General features: G+C 52.9%; 1 protein-coding gene across 2 annotated transcripts in view; it reads left to right on the forward strand.

Moving 5' to 3' along the window:
- The window catches only part of ZFYVE28 (zinc finger FYVE-type containing 28), a 92661-nt gene extending 82386 nt beyond the window's left edge, over positions 1–10275 (forward strand). Inside the window, exons 9-13 of one of the 2 annotated variants that reach the window (XM_084797789.1) lie at positions 4649–4800; positions 5479–5595; positions 7673–7777; positions 8638–8741; positions 9131–10275. In XM_084797789.1, coding sequence (XP_084653915.1) covers positions 4649–4800; positions 5479–5595; positions 7673–7777; positions 8638–8741; positions 9131–9262 — 610 coding nt within the window. In that variant the 3' untranslated portion in view covers positions 9263–10275. The remainder of the gene's footprint in view (positions 1–4648; positions 4801–5478; positions 5596–7672; positions 7778–8637; positions 8742–9130) is intronic. The other variant, XM_084797790.1, reaches the window with a different exon arrangement.
- Positions 10276–16682: the final 6407 nt, after the last annotated feature.

Consider the following 16682-nt stretch of genomic DNA (forward strand, 5'->3'; position numbering starts at 1 on the left):
TTGTTTTTGTTTTTTGAGACATTGTTTCTCTGTATAGCCTTGCCTACCCTGGCACTTGCTTTGTAGACCAAATTAGCCTCCAACTCACAGAGCCCTGCCTGCCTCTGCCTCCTGAGTGCCGAGACTAAAGGTGTGCACCATCATTGCACAGTGATACTCTAGTTTTTTTGTTTTTGTTTTTGTTTTTTGTTTTGTTTTTTTAAATCATAGTTACCAGGTGCAGTGGCACAAGCCTATAATCCCAGTACTTGGAGAGGCAGAGGCAGGTGGATTTCTGTGAATTCAAGGCTATCCTGGACTACAAAGTGAGTCCAGAACAGCCAAAGCAACACAGAGAAACACTATCTCAAATACACACACACACTTGTTATTTTGTGGTTTGGAAGCAAGGGCTTGGCATCATACCACAGCACATTTGTGGAGATCAGAGGACAATTTGCAGGATTCAGTTCTCTCCATTCTCTATGTGGGGCCCCTCTGGCTCAGCAGTAAGTGCTTTTACCTGCATCTTGAAGGCCATTTTATTTAATGTATTCATGTTATGCCTGTCCTGCCCTCCTGGTCCTCAGTGCCGTTTCCTCTCTTCTTTGCTCTGGTTGGTTGTTTTGTTTTACTTCCACTTAATAAAATCTTGATAAGTATACATCAACCACTTAAGAGTTCAGCTGTTTTATAATATCACACTTACAGCTTTAGTCAGCCACCATTACCCTCCATCTCCAGCATGTTTTCCTTTTCTGTTTTGTTTGTTTGTTTGTTTGTTTGTTTTGGTTTTGGTTTTTTGGTTTTTCACGACAGGGTTTCTCTGTGTAGCCTTGGCTGTCCTGAACTCACTTTGAGGACCAGGGTAGCCTAGAACTCACGGCGATCCACCTGCCTCTGCCTCCCAAGTGCTGGGATTAAAGTCGTGCGCCACCACCACCCAGTTATGTTTTCCTTTTCTAAGCTGAATTCTGTCTCCATTTACCTGCTCACTCGACCTTCTGTCTCTTTGGACTCACCAGCTCTAGAGACCTCACATAATAAAGTCTTGTGAGATTTATCTTTTGTGTCTAGTTTCTTTCACTTAGTGTGTTTCAAGGTTCATCTATACTGGAGTGTGAGTGTGTGTGTGTCAAAATCTCATTCATTTTAAAGGCTGGATACCATTTCATTGCCTTGTTCATACACCTCTAAGAAATGGAGCCATCCAGATGTGGGGCCTGGAGCTCATCCTAAGGATTCCAGCAGGACACCAGCTTCTGTGGCTCAGCATGCCCAGCCCTGACTCCAGCCTTCCCAGCGTCTCTGTGTACCAATGAGCACTGGCTATATTAGAGCATGTCAACAGAGGACACATCTGTGAGTGTCCCGTCCAGTAGTGAAGGGACCCATAGAGCTCTAGGACGTCTTCAGGCCCGGCCCCTCCCTTCCTGTATTGTTGAGTGTTTGTGACATCTCCCGTTTATGCTCCCAAATGCTTCTGTACCCAAGGCTGTATCCATGAGCACAGCCCTGTGTGTCTTCCCACTGCATGTCCAGGGGCTCCTACATGTAAGTTGGAGTGTGCCTAGAGTGGGCTGTGTTGGGCTGGCTCACCCCTGTCTTGGTAGTCAGATTGGGTATGTGGTCAGATTGCAGTCAACTCTGCATCCCATCGTGGAGGTTTGGACTTCTTCCCAGTCTTCTTCTTCAGGAGCAGTGAATATTGTCATAAAGATGTAGTCATGTCATTAGACATACAGACAGAGGGTTCAGGGCTATGCTGAGCTAAAGAATTGGTCCACGGAGCTATAGAATTGAGGGGTGTATACAGTTTTGTTTTGATGGTACCAGAAGCTTTTCCAATGTGGTTACAATAGTTTACACTCTAACAACAAGACAAAAATAACATTTTCCACTCCTGCTGGGCAAGCTTTCCTCTAAAATACACCAAATAGTCGAGTACTCATATACGTTTGAGGCAAGACTTTGGCATAGAAAACGGACTAACGAATCAGTTTCCACCAAAAGGAAAAGAGCATGATTTGCTATCAATCAACTAAATGGGGGTTCTTTCACGCTCTGCTTAGGGATAATCTGTGATAGATGAGGAGCCGCTCCCGCAGTGCTGACAGTGCAGGGCCCTTGAGTGCCAGAGGCCCAGGGACTAGAATGGCAGACCCAGAGGCCAGCAGCTGCTTTCAGGGTTTATTGTTGCAGAGTATAGATGCTGCAGGCGTGTGGACCTAAACACTCTGATTATCGCAGTGGGCTTAAACCACCAGCAGCTCCACACCTTGGCAGCAGTGAGAAGTGCTAGCTATACCCGCTGGTGTTAGAACGGTCCAGAGTGCTGGTGCACTCAGCGCCACAGTGAGTAGTATCACAGCCTAGGGGGACAGACTCTTGGCATCTACAGTTTGTCAGCTCTCTGAAACTTCTAGCAGCCAAGGCCTGCAATTTCTCTTCTCTGGTTCTTACCAACCCTCTGCTTTTCATGTATTTATTTAATGTATATAAGTGAGGTGTTTTTTGTTTTTTTGTTGTTTTGTTTTGTTTTTGCCTACATGTATATTTTCGTACTACATGCATGCCTGATGCCTCTGGAGGCCAGAAAAGGGAGTCAGATCCTTTGCAACTGGAGTTATAGACAGTTGTGAGGTGCCATGTGGGTTCTGGGAAGTGAACTGCAGTCCCCTAGAGGAGCAGCCATTGCTCCTAACTGCTGAGCCATCTTCCGGCTCCCTTCTCCCTTTCTTTGGCCTTAGCTCATGGCCTGCCCTCTCTTGGCTCCTCTCTGCCTCTCCTGTTGTCTCTTGTTATCTCTGCTGCTTTGCTCCCCATCATTTCCACCCAGGCTGCTCTCTGGAATGCTTCAGCTGCCTCGGCTCTGTGGCCGCCGTTGCTCTGGTGGCTTCTGCCACTCTGCCGTGAGTTTATCAGCCCTCGCTTTACTTCGTGTTGGGCAGTTCCGCTTTACTAATAGTAAAAAGACGAAAACCAGGCCCGGCAAGCTCTTTAGCTCTGAGCCATCCCCCAGCCTCTGACTTTTGGTTTGAGTTTGGCCAGGTAGACTCCTGAGTTTTCAGAGATTGGCTGTTAATCCCCTGCGCACAGTCAGAATAAACCCCTAAAGAACAAATCTAATAAAATGAGCCACTGGGAAGGGAAGGGACAGGTGTTAGGAGCAAGGGAATGTTTGTGTGTCTTGTGGCTCCTAGGACAACATGTGGCCTCAGTTGTCAAGTTTATCCTCTTAAAGTCTCAGGGCAAGAAGTCTAAAATGTGCAGGACTGTTTGCCCCACAAAAAGCACCAGAGGGAGTCCTTCCTGCCTCTTCCAAGTCCGGGGAGCTCCGGGTAACAGTTGGCTTTTTGGGTGCACCTCTCCGATCCCCGCCTCTAGACATGTGGTCTCCTTTTGTGTCTTACAAGGACACTTGTGTTTGGATTTTGGACCCACCAAACAAGCCGGGGTCATCTCCATACCAGACCCTCCACTTAATTACACCTGAAAAGGTCTTTTTCTCAGATAAGGTTCCCCTCACAGGCTTAGGGGGTCAGTGTGTACACATTGCATGGTCTGCGTTCTGTTCCCACAGATGGTGTGAGAGACGAAAGGGCCCTCATAGAAGGAAGCTGGGGAATGATGTTAAAGGAGGATGCGGGGTGGAGCAGCTTCTGTTAAAGGAGGATGCAGGGTGGAGCAGCTTCTGTTAAAGGAGAATGCAGGATGGAGCAGCTTCTGTTAAAGGAGAATGCAGGATGGAGCAGCTTCTGTTAAAGGAGAATGCAGGATGGAGCAGCTTCTGTTAAAGGAGGATGCGGGGTGGAGCAGCTTCTGTTAAAGGAGGATGCGGGGTGGAGCAGCTTCTGTTAAGGGAGGATGCAGGGTGGAGCAGCTTAAGCTAGAGTATATGCCACACCAGCCCACTTGGAAGGGATCAGCCCACTTGGAAGGGATCAGCGGCTGTCAGGCTCATTGGTTTTTAAAGTGGACACTCTGATGGCATTTACATGCTAAGTAATGGCATATCTGGGCAACTCGGCTCCTCGGGAGGGGAGCTTGAAGACAGTGTCCTCCTCAGGCTTCAGAAGCCCTCTGCTAGTTGGTTTTTTGTCAGCTTGACACGAACCTAGACATTTTGCTAAGAGGAAATCTTAATTGAGAAAATGTATCTGTAAGCTTGGCCTGTAGGCAGTTATGTGGGGATGATTTATTTATTTATTTATTTGGTTTTCGAGACACGGTCTCTCCCTGTGTTAGCCTTGGCTGTCCTGGACTTGCTTTGTAGACCAGGCTGGCCTCGAACTCATAGCAATTCACCTGCCTCTGCCTCCTGAGTGCTCGGATGGGGCATTTTATTAATTAGTAATTGATATGGGAGAGCCCAGCCCGCTGAGTGGGGCCTGTCCTAGATTGTATAAGAAAGCTGACTGAGCAGGCTATGGAAATCAAGCAGCATTACCCCCGTGGCCTTGGATTCCGTTTTTGCTTCTAGGTTCCTGCCTTGAGTTCCTGTCCTGACTCCCCTTTGTGATGGAGAGATTTGAGAGTTACAATCTGAAATAAACCCTCTCTTCCCCAAGTTGCTTCCGGTCTTTATCACAGCAATGGAAACCCTGACTAAGACAGGTCCCTAGCTGCAGCCCCTACTCACCTACCCTGCCTCTCCTCTCTGCATTAGCTCCACAGCTGGTTCCTGCTCCTTAGACGACACCAGGCTAGAGGTGGCCCCTGCAGCCATGCCTGTCACCCCCATGGCCACCAGAGAGAAGATCCGGTCCAGGTTCCATGGCAGCCATGACCTGATCCATCGCCTGTTTGTCTGCATCTCAGGTGCGAGATCTGGACCTAGGACGTGAGCTTGAGGACAGGTGGGGTGCGCCTCGGGAGAGAAGGAACAGCGGGGCTGGCCCAGTTCTCCCCGGCTAAAGTGGAATGCAATATAGTCTGAAGAGCAAGCCTAGGGGTGGGACTGGGTCTGTTTTACAGGGAGGAGGGAGTTCTGTAAGGGAGGCTGGGTTAGCACTTTCTTCTAGGGGTGGCTGGGAGTGACAGGCTCAGGTGAGCAAAACAGCCAGGCCTCGTATACCACCCCCAGGGTGGGATTCACCCTGGCATCCATGGTCATGCCGAGCCTGTTCTATGACCCTGTAGTCAAAGTTACTCAGGGCAGTGTAGTGTGGGGTACTGAGAGATTGTGGCCGTATCTGGGTTCCCTTGTTTCTGTGATGCCCACAGGTGCTGCCATAGGCACAATGTAATGGCTATGAACCCTGGATAAGTCATATACCAGTGAGAACAACAACCGAGGGCTTGGGCAGGAAGCTTTCATCCTTTTACAACCTCTCTTGGTTCCTGCGTTTGTACTTCTGTCAAGGGAATCTTCTCCCATGGGGGTTGGGACCTGCTGATCCACGAGCGATGGGTGCATCCTATATAGCACTTGGCAATGTGGTCTCCCAAGGTGGTTGGCTCAACCCAGCCTGCGTCTTCCTGTCTCTTCTCTATCAGGTGTAGCTGACCAGCTGCAGACCAACTATGCCAGCGACCTGAGAAGTATTCTCAAAACCCTGTTTGAGGTCATGGCCACCAAGCCGGAAACGGACGACAAGGAGAAACTAAAGAAGGGTGAGAGCTGCTGCAGGACAGGCTCTGGGGCTCGCACGCTGAGGGACAGGCTTTGGGGCTCGCGCGCTGCGGGACAGACTCTGGGGCTCCTGTGCTGCAGGACAGGCTGGCTCTGGGGCTCGCGTGCTGTAGGACAGGCTCTGGGGCTCGTGTGCTGCAGGACAGGCTGGCTCTGGGGCTTGCGCGCTGCAGGACAGGCTGGCTCTGGGGCTCGCGCGCAGCAGGACAGGCTCTGGGGCTCGCGCGCTGCAGGACAGGCTCTGGGGCTCGTGCGCTGCAGGACAGGTTCTGGGGCTCGTGCGCTGCAGGACAGGCTGGCTCTGGGGCTCGCGTGCTGCAGGACAGGCTCTGGGGCTCGCGTGCTGCGGGACAGGCAGGCTCTGGGGCTCGCGCGCTGCAGGACAGGCTTTGGGGCTCGCGCGCTATAGGACAGGCTGTGGGGCTCGCGCGCTGCACGACAGGCTCTGGGGCTCGTGTGCTGCAGGACAGGCTGGCTCTGGGGCTCGCGCGCTGCAGGACAGGCTCTGGGGCTCGCGTGCTGCAGGACAGGCTCTGGGGCTCGCGCGCTGCAGGACAGGCTCTGGGGCTCGCGCGCTGCACGACAGGCTCTGGGGCTCGCGCGCTGCAGGACAGGCTCTGGGGCTCGCGCGCTGCACGACAGGCTCTGGGGCTCGCGCGCTGCACGACAGGCTCTGGGGCTCACGCGCTGCACGACAGGCTCTGGGGCTCGCGCGCTGCACGACAGGCTCTGGGGCTTGCGCGCTGCGGGACAGGCTCTGGGGCTCGCATGCTGCAGGATAGGCTCTGGGGCTCGCGCGCTGCGGGACAGGCTCTGGGGCTCGCGCGCTGCTTGACAGGCTCTAGGGCTCGTGTGCTGCAGGACAGGCTGGCTCTGGGGCTCGCGCGTTGTGGGACAAGCTCTGGGGCTTGTGCCAGCCACTATATGTATATGCAGAACATCACCCCCTCCGAGGCAACCACATACCCCACCATTTACCAGACCAAATGTGCCAACTTGTGGACTGGCGTAGATGAGTGAATAGCCGGGAGAAGTGGCTCTCCGTGCCATTTTGCAGCTGTGTCCCTGGCTCTGAGCTCTCACATAGGCTGTAGCATGTCACTGTGGACAGAGGTTGGGAACCTTCCTTCCTTCTTAGACTAAACCAGATGGCTAGATGAGGCACAGTGTTAGTTACACTCGCCTGTCAAATTATTCAGAGGCCAGCCCAGCCCAAGTGAAAAAGAGGGGACTCGGGCCCATCTCTCTATGAGAAGGTGACAATATCCACTCCCTGCTGCCTCATATTTATATATATTCAGCTTACTCACACATATTTGCTCTCACATTTATACATAGGTGAATACATGTACACACTTTTTTATGTGCTCCTTACACACAAACAGGTAAATGGATATTTGGAAAAGAGGGGAGTTTGCCCTTGGCCCCTATAGAGTTCCTGGTAGGAAATGGGGCTAGACCCCTTCTCTGACCCCTGGTGCTCATCTGAGGTACTTGTTTGGGGAGAGCTACATCTTTGTACAAGGGCTTCTGCCCAGGAGGTATCTGGCCATATGGGATAGCCCAGCAGGTCCTAGAAGTCCGGCTCAACCAGGCAGGAGGAACTTCTGTATCAACCAACTCTGCCGCCTGGCCAGATTCTGAGTGGCAATCTAGGCGGGGCTGCCTGCCTCCTGGAAGTCATGAATCAATTTGGTGATGAGGACAGGCACTTTGGCCACACTCTGGGCACGGTTCTCGGATCCCTGCTTTAGGAACCACAGACCAGGAAATCTTACCAGTCAGTGTTGGGGCCTCAGGGCTAGATGCTCATGCAAGAGGGGCTACAAAGTGCCCCCAAGTCTACCACACTGTACAAAGAACGGACCCTTTGATAGGAAGGACTTTGCCAGCATTAGCATCCTACCTGCTGAGGTGACTTGCTCCATGTGCTGAGAGATGGTAGGGAAGGCTTGTGGAAAGATGGAAAATTGGGGGCCACCCAAGTACTCCCTAAGGACAATAAGTTACACCTACTGCATTGCTTACCAACCCCAGTGGCTTCCCTCTCTCTTCCAGTAACCCAGACTCTGAGGAGTGCGGCCTTGGAGGACTGTGCGTTGTGCCAGGAGACGGTGTCGTCCTCAGAACTGGCAGCCAAGACCCGGGATGGGGACTTTGAAGGTAAGTGGGAAGCTCTGGTGTGGGCCTGGCATGCTGTATGCTGAGCAAAGGGAGCTGCTCTGTACGTATTCATCTGCACATCCCGGCCATCGGGGGGCACAGATTCCCAGGGGAGATTGTCTCTTTTTCTGTGCCTCCTCCCTTGTACTAAGTATATATAGCCCCTTTACTGCTGTGTCACCTTGGGCCTGGTGTTTGCAGCTTAGCCTGGGAGGTACACACTCAAGGATGGGAGCAAGGAGCGATACCCAGTACCCCAGCGCTTTACCTGCACTGAAGGAGTCTCACAGAGCAGCCTCGGGACACTCTGGGACATTCATGGGGCCTCTGAGGAGTGCAGAATCTTTCCTTGTGAGGAGGAGTGGGCCTCAGACTGATCTAGTCACGCGGAGTCTTCCCAGAGTGGGCTGGAAGCTAGGCATGTCAGGGGAGAGGAATCCTGGCCTCTTTGGGAATCCTGCAGCACATCTCTGGGAGAGGGCCCAAGGCTTGTGGAAAAAATATGCTAGTAAAGTGTTGAATGAGGTGCCCGGGTCATGGAGGTCTGGATTAGTGTCTAGCCAGGTGGCTGAACAGAGTGACCAGAGATGGTAGGGCCTCAGCTAGGGCATGCATGGTCATTGATTCTGCTGTACATCCTGAGTCCAGGTGCCGTGGCCTGGGGTCTGCAACTGGGGTGTGACTCTGTCTACTGGCATTGTAACTGGTCGCTGGCTGTGACCGACAAGTCTAGAGCAGGACCGGAAGAGCGGGGTGCCGAGGCATCTATCCGCCAGCCAGGGCTCTACTGTTCCCCTCCCCCCCTACCCCCAGCCCACTTGCTGCACATGCCTGATGTTCTGCCGCTCTCGTTGTGACAGACCCTCCTGAGTGGGTGCCAGATGAGGCCTGTGGCTTCTGCACCTCCTGTAAAGCCCCGTTCACCGTCATCCGCAGGAAGCATCACTGCCGCAGCTGTGGGAAGGTGGGTGGAGCCCCACTGGCCCTCTACATCTTTGGGGGTGGGGTGGGGACTGTCCCCAGGTACAGCATCAGGGTTTAGAAATTAGGGCTCAGGAACTCGGTCATGCTTTTTGTGGCCCTTGTGTTTAGAGCCTTGCTCTAGGCTCTAGGCTCTCCTCTGACTCCATGTGGCTTTAACCTGGTCCCTCCCAAGTGAGGACAGGGGTTTGAGAAGGAGTCAAAAGGCCTACCCAGAGTTCCTTGAAAACTCCAGCTCCATAGAGTGCAGGGTCTGGGCCAGGCAGACGCCTGCCCATGATTTTCCTTCCTGTCTTGGGCGAGAGAGCTGTGTAAGAGGGGCTGAAAACGGGCCTCTCTGCTCACTGCCTTCTCTCCCTTCTTGGCTTTCAGATCTTCTGTTCCCGTTGCTCATCACACTCTGCACCACTTCCGCGCTATGGACAGGTGAAGCCCGTCCGTGTGTGCACACACTGCTACATGTTCCATGTTACGCCCTTCTACAGTGACAAGACGGGCATGTGACGCTGTGCCTGGCATGTCCCAGCCGAGCAGGCTGGAGAGTCTAGGACAGAGGCACCATGTCTGCCTTGAGTCTTATCTATCCAGGGTCTCCAGGAAGGAGGTGCTGTGCCTGCTATGTGCCCTGTCCAGGCTGTGCTGCAAGAGGGCCTCATCGCATCCTGTCAAGCCACAGCTGCTGCGAGCCTGCCCAGGCTTTAGAATGTCCAGAGCCTCTGTCTGCTCTCCCTGGCCTCCCAGCTACGGAGACACCAGTCCTGGCATGCAGCCAATGAGAGGTCCGCTTTATTCAGAGGAGGGATCCAGGGATGATGCTCACTCAGTTGCTGTTCCCAGGTCAGGTTACCTAGCCAGGCAGGGTTGAACTCTCCCATCTTGCTCATTGAGCTTTGTCCCAGCTGTGCATACAAAGGCAGGAGAGGGCCAATTCTGTGTGTTCTCTTCTGTAGCCAAGAATCTGGGAGCAGAGGCCAGGGGGCACTAGGCCCCAACATCACAGCAGGACTCTCTGCTGTTTACCACCCACCTTGTTCCCTAGCGCTCACCGCTCACCGCCTGCCTCAGGACCCTCCTCAACAACATGCATCTCATTTCTTTTTGAAGAGGGGAGGGGATGCAGGAAGCAGACAGTGGTCTCCTGGGGAAGTGGGCATGATCTCCACCATTGCCGCTTGCTGGAGGAGCAGAGGTTGGCCACTCTTACCGTAGGCTGAGCTCTCAGGTGTTTGGGACTGGACCCATCAGGCAGCTGCCCACTTGGCTAACATTTCCTCCTTCCTCTGCATCCACTGGGACTCCAACTCACTTCCTCAGACCTCAGCGCGGCCTGGACAGGCTGAGACACACAGACAGCTCCTCAGGCTTCAATCTCAGGCTTCACGTTGCAATGATGATTACAGTTTTTATTTTTAGAGAGATGACACACCTACTGCTTCTTTTATAGGATGAAATCCAATCGCTGCTCAGCAGTGGAATACACATGCACAAAAATGGCTTCTGTGCGGGGGTCAGGCGGGGGGGGGGAGGGGAGAGTATATAACAGAGGGAATATTATGTATTGAGATTATTTTTATTTTCTAAATGCTGTAATTCGAAACCATTTCCATAAATCTATTTAAGGATTGCACATGCTCTGGTGTCTTCTATGAACACTGAGTCCTTGTCGCTGTTGGGTAGGTGATGGTGTTGATACTGATGTGGATTTTCTTCTGGAAGACCGGGGCATCTGTGCCTTGGGGGACGGTTGAACAGCGGAAGTTGTCCTCCTGTCATCACTCAGGAGGGGCTGGCTAGCCTCTGCCCCTGTACGCCTGTCCTCCATCTTGGCATGGTACCTAGCTCCCTAACTGTTCTGTTAGGTACCTGCCCCTCCTGCAGCTAAGACCTCTGGCCTATGCTAGGGGAAGGGGGACATCAGGTGCCTCCAGCCACTCCACCTTGGTGGTATTAGTCTTAGAGTTATCTGTACTAACTAGCAGCCTTGGGACTGCCTCTGTGAGTACTCTGGGGAAAATACAAAAGGCTGGCCCAGGACAGGATTGCTGTGGTGACAGAGCTTTTGTCTCCTCTTGGGGGCCTGAGCCCTTGGGTCTTTTTAAGTGCCCAATCCCTTGTCGGTGGCTGCCAGGATGACAACAGGTGGGGTGGCAGGACTGTGAGATGCAGCAGTGGCTGTCACACCTGCTCTCTAGTGAGAGTGTGTTTGAAGTGAAGTTCCCTGAGTGGAACCGAGCCCAGCGAGCATAAGAAAGGAGAGTCCAGGTAGGTTGGTGACTCTCACTTCCCAAGGTTGGACCCCATCACTCTGCCCACCCGGACAGAATGCGGAAAAACGAGCCTTGCCTCACCCACGCCCACCCCCTATGTCTGTGTGGCTGGCTGGATAGCCGTACCACAGTGGCATTTCAAGCTGTTGAAGAAGGCTTTCTGCTGCCGCTGACCAGGAAGCCAGGCCCTGCAGGAGCCCGCGTGGAATATACTGTAGTGTGCACCTTCGTATTCACAGGCATTTATTTTCCAGACCTGAAACATGGTGACCTTTTCTTCTACCGTGTCATAGGGAAAAGGGAGTGAAATTCAGAACAGAGCACCTGCCCTCCAGAGGGGCCTGAATCAGACTGTGTGTGTGTGTGTGTGTGTGTGTGTGTGTGTGTGTGTGTATGTGTACATGCACGTGTGTGTGCACATGTTTCCCCACGTGATCTGCTCATGAGAGGCCTTATGAGGCAGCCTTGGCCTATCTTTGTGAGTTGAGCGAGGGATGCTGCTCCGTGAATTGCTCTGGTGCAAGGCCTGGGGCCTCAGGTGCCCTTCAGTGAGGGTGAAGGAATGTTGGGCCTTCCGTGGTAAAGTTAGGATATCTGGCCACTCCACACTTCTATGGAGCTATCCCCACATGAAGAGCAGGGTTAGGATTAAGACACTTCAAGAAGGCCCCAGAAGCCTCATGCATGGCTGGGGATTGTGTCTGGGAGATCCTAGAGGAACAGAGACATGGAGTGTGTTCGGAGATCTAGGCATGGAGTCAGCTCTTGAGCTAGCCTCAGGCCTGTCTTCATGTCATCCGTCCTGAGCTTTAGTTTCCCCGCTGTCACCACCATTGTTCCTCCAGATTTTTATATAATCTCTATGCCTCTACTTCAAGAGGGCAGGATCCCTTGTCACGGACAGGCGGACTGGAGCCCATGAAGGTCACACAGCAGCTGAGCGTAGCTGTGCCCTTCAGGGCGAGTCCGTCAAAAGGTAAACACGGAAGTGTCCGGTGAAGTGAAGGCCCGAAGAATGGTCCAACCTAGCTTTACTGGGAACCATCCTTGGAATTTGGGAGTTGTGCCAGCTCCTGACCACCTCGATACACTTGGCAGCTGGTAGCAGGGGCTCTCACTCTCTGGCTGCTCTCAGAGTCCTGGAAAGGGGCCCTCAGCATTCCCCCAACACCTCTACCCCAGACTGCAGTGGCATGCAGGAGCCCACAGGCACTCAGGACCAGACTGCTTACAGCTCTACCTGGGACACGCTGAAAAGCTGAACAGGAGTCTAGAGCAGAGATTGCTGTGCCTGGTCTTCTTCACTAAAGAGTCCCACTTTGTCACCTCCATAGGGCCTACCCAGGTGCCCATAGACGTGTTTCTGAGGCCCACATGTACACATTAGATTTCAGAAGTCCCTTTGATATGTAGCATCCATTTTGCGTCTCATTTGCACAGCTAGCTTGTCCCCAGTCCCCATCTGCCTCTCCCCAGGACCCCAGGATAGCCCTGGCTGGGAGGAAGCATGGTGTCTCCACTGCACACTCAGCTCAGTCCTGAGGGAAAACGTAGCCATAAGCCAGACGTACATTGACCCTGGGGCATATGACATGACCTGGGATTCTGAAGGGCTGTTGGTGTCCATGTGGCCATGATAGTTCTTGTGGCTAAGTAAAGCATGACTTTGAAGCTTGGTTCTTTTCTTCCTTCTACATCCTTGACCCAGGCAGAGTTCTGGCTGCAGCCCCTAATTGCCACCAGGGGGCACTCCATGCCTCTTCAGCAAAGCTTTACTTCTGGGGGTGGGGGAGGGTGTGCTTCCATGTAGCTAGCACTCCAAGAGCAGATAGAATCCCAGCACAGACAGACCCAATGGCCATGCCCTAGTTTTCAAGGGCCTGCAGATGGGTGCAGGGGCCACAGGGGGCCTATCGCTGACACAGCAATGGCAGACAGCAAGGAGACAATGCCCTAGAAGCTCTGGGAGACCAGGAGGAAGAGTCCGGGCTAGAACTGGGTACCTTTCACAGGGAGGGTTGGGTCAGGGCTAACAGCATCCTTGATTTGAGAAATTCTGTGGCCTCTGTGGGCCTGGTGCTGTCAGGACTTGCAAAGGAAGCTGGGGAAGTTAGGAAGGGCCCAAAGTGCCGCACTTGTGCCATCCCTAGCTCCAAAGCCTAGAATCCATGCTTCCTCTTAGGTTCACAAGGAAGCCTTGTTTGATAGCTGTGCTGACTCCCGTCCCCCAATACACAAAGAACACAACACAGCCCCTTGGGTTCATGTCTGACCTCCAAGAAGGAGGGCCCCTTCTCCCCCAGTCATATGAGTCCGGGAACAGAAGCCGGGACCAGGGTGAGCCTTCCCTGTGCCTCTTGGCCAAAGCCCAGGTGCTTCAGCTGCCAGAGGTTCCGGTCCTCCAACTGTGGAGACCCCATGGCAGTGAGGGAGCACACCCAGCCACATTCTTCATTCATGGACTTCTTATTTTTCTTCTGTGAAAGCATTGGAAAGATTTGGACCTTTGGGGCCACAAAATATGTTTAAAATATAAATTGTTAACTTATGCATGGCCCATTAGTATAATGGGGGAATGCAATGAAAAAGAGAATACTCCACAAATCATTCACAAACACAATGAGCTGTTTTGTTTTAAATTTAAAGATGATGTTGACATAATTAGTTTCCATAGACAGCTAATTACATCTTGGTGCACTTTGATTTTCCTGTCTTCCTTTGGTATTCTGAACACAGTGTTTTCTTGCATGTCAAACTTTCTGGAAGGCCTCCAAGTGCTCAGAGGCCAGGCCTGGTGCTTGTGATTGGCCAGCCTGGCAGCCTCAAGCTCCACCCCAGCTTCTGACCGGCTATGGCTGGGTGAGCCTTCCCCTATGGGCTCCGTTTCCCCGTGGGTGTGGCCAGGGGCTTGCAGTACTTACCTGGGGTGCTGCACATACCCCTTCTGTTTCCTAGGCACTAGCTTGTGCTCAGCCTGCTACTACCCAGGGCTTTTCATGCATCCTTCAATGCGTCTCTAAGGCCTCCAAAAGCTAGAGGTCGCCATTATTATTTCATAGTCAGGGAAACCGAGGCTCAGAGAGCCAAATTCTCACATCCTTACTTAGCATCCAGAATTGCCCTCAGTCAGGGACTGAAACAGAACCTTCGTACTCTCTTCCCTGCTGTGGGCACACCATGAGGCTGTCAGTGTAGGTGGCAGAGGCTTCTAGAGAACTGAGCAGCTCATCATGGCTTCCTGTAGATCCAGCCCTCTCCTCCAGGAGCTGCCCACTAAGGGTCTGAGGAGAGGCAGGTGCTGGCTATAGGAATCTGACAAGTGAGCTAGGATGTAAGCAAAATGTAAGCAAAACGGGATGCTAGGGCTGGGGCCTGGTGGCTGCTGAGTGTCTGCTCCAACGAGTGAACAGGCCAGAGGTGGGAGAGGGGCGGGCAAGGGCAGGTCATCAGACGGAGAGATGGAGTAGGCCTCACCAACCTTTCTATTCAGGCTCTGTGGGACACTCTGTGGTGCTCCTAAGGAGCCTGGGCAATAGTGCCATGCCTGGATAGGGAGGTATAAGGGTTCTGCCTACTGTAGGCTGGTGACCCTGGTCCCAGAAAAAGGAAGCCAGGGCCAGGAAGGTAGAAAAAGACCTCAGAGCAGCCTTCTAGAGCTTTCTCAGCTCTGGGGGTGGGGGGTAAGTGAGAGGAGGGGGGCGGGGGGAAGATTCAATCAGCCCCTTTCCTCCTTGGACCAAAAGCTCTTCAGTCAATCCTCTAAATGCTCCAGAAGTGGGTGCTAGCCTCATTCCTAGTCAGAGAAACTGAGGTGGGAGAGGCCACTAGGGAAAAGCCAGGCAGATTGAAGACTTGCTATCCCTGGTCATCTAACCCAAAATTGGGGAGGCTCCATGACCTTTCTCCCGAGTCATGCTGAGTTCCCTTCCATTGGTGAAGGAAGATAGGGCTGAGGACTTAGGGGCCATGCACTACCAAGAGTGGAGGTATCTTCCTTCTTACTCCCCACCTTGGACTTTACAGTTACCATTGGGAAAGTTGGGGCTCTGTCTAGAGAAGGCACTGGTCTCCTCTGAATGGGCCTGGGAGGCCACAGTGAGCTGTGATGAGGAAGAGGGTCTTGGTCATCCAGCCCGCTGCTTCCTTTTCCCAAATCCTGGGAACTTTCTGGGCACTGATGCACACAGGCATGACTGGTGCCTCTGTTCCATCGCATACACTGAAGGCAGCGGGTATAGAGACCCCCCTGGTCTACATGGAACCAGCTTGCCCTGTGCACTTGCGAGTCAGTTCCTGTACTGAGCAGCGCCTTCCAGATCTCCTCTGGGGAATCCAGATCATTCTGTAGCCTCCTTGAGCAGCGGGCTTGCTGTCCTGTCCCCGGGACTCCTCCACGGCCGACCTTCACTTATCAGCTCACCACTGACGACGTCTCCCAGCTTTTGCATCCTCGCCAAGAGGGAGAGCTCTTCTGGCACCCAGAAAGAGCTTTTGTCCTGGATGCAGCTGGTGGGAGCTAGTGTCCTAGGGTGAGATTAAAAATTTCCCAGGCTGGGAGGCTGTGGTCACCCTTGTGCTCCACTTCAGCACACTGGAACATCCTGTCCAAAAAAGCAGGAGGCAGTAGGCTGGGGAGGTCAGGCTTGCTTTAGCAATTGGAGGTGATTCACCAGCCTGCCAAATCAAGGGTGCACCCTTCAAAATGCTGCGCCCCCCCCCACCAGTGCTAAGATCAGGAGCCCCAAAGCTCAGCATGGGTCTCAATGCTCCAGAAAAAATGCACATTCTTTTCCTTCACAACCCTGGCTAGCCCTACAGACTAACTGGTTCTATCTGCCCTGGTTCTGAGATGATGGTGAGTGCTGGTCCAAGAGGCACCCACACCAAGGCCTTCTTTCGGTGTCTATACAGGACTGTTTATGGCAGCATAAAGTTCCTCTTTTGGTTTTACGTCTGAGCACCTGTTATTCTTAATCCTGCCCCACAGGTCAGACATCTGTGGCTCACGCCCAGGCTGGGGAGGGGAGGCGGCTCTGGTTTCCACATTCCCAGATTGTTAACAGCCCTGAGTATGGGAGCACTAATCTCCGTATTTTCTTTTTTTTTCCCCTATATCAAGGGGACACTGCAGGTTTCCTTAGCTGCATATTGGGCATATGGAGACCCCACAAGGAAGTGTATATAACGCATCCACTTTGGTCCTAAAGTTCAGCATTAGTAATTTTTGTTGTTGTTTGTTACAGTCTCCACCTTCCATTTTTAGGGGCTGCTTCCAGCCAGCTCGTGCCACAGAACTCTCTCCTCCTCATCCTTAAAAAGCAGGGAGAATCAAGGGGTGGGAGGAGTAGGGTACAAAGGATAGTGTTAGGGCATCTTGAAGTGCCTGTCCCCCATGTCTCTATAGGCCAGCCTGAGGGGTCCAGGTCATTAGGGCTTAGGGCAGCCAAGACAGCCAGGTGCTTGCTGAAGAGCTCATCCTCTTTGTCTGTCACCAGCATCTGGCTCTTGGAATGGCTCTAACCTTAGACCAAGCACCACAAACAGTCTACGCTCTGGACCCCTCTCGCTCGTGGAAGCACATCTTGGGGACCCTCCCCTAAGCCTGGCGAATCCTCCTTTGATTCCTGATGGCCTCCAGGAAACTGAGTGATCATGCC

The sequence above is a fragment of the Acomys minous genome, assembly GCF_964271855.1.
Source record: "Acomys minous genome assembly, chromosome: 10".
NCBI lineage: Eukaryota > Metazoa > Chordata > Mammalia > Rodentia > Muridae > Acomys > Acomys minous.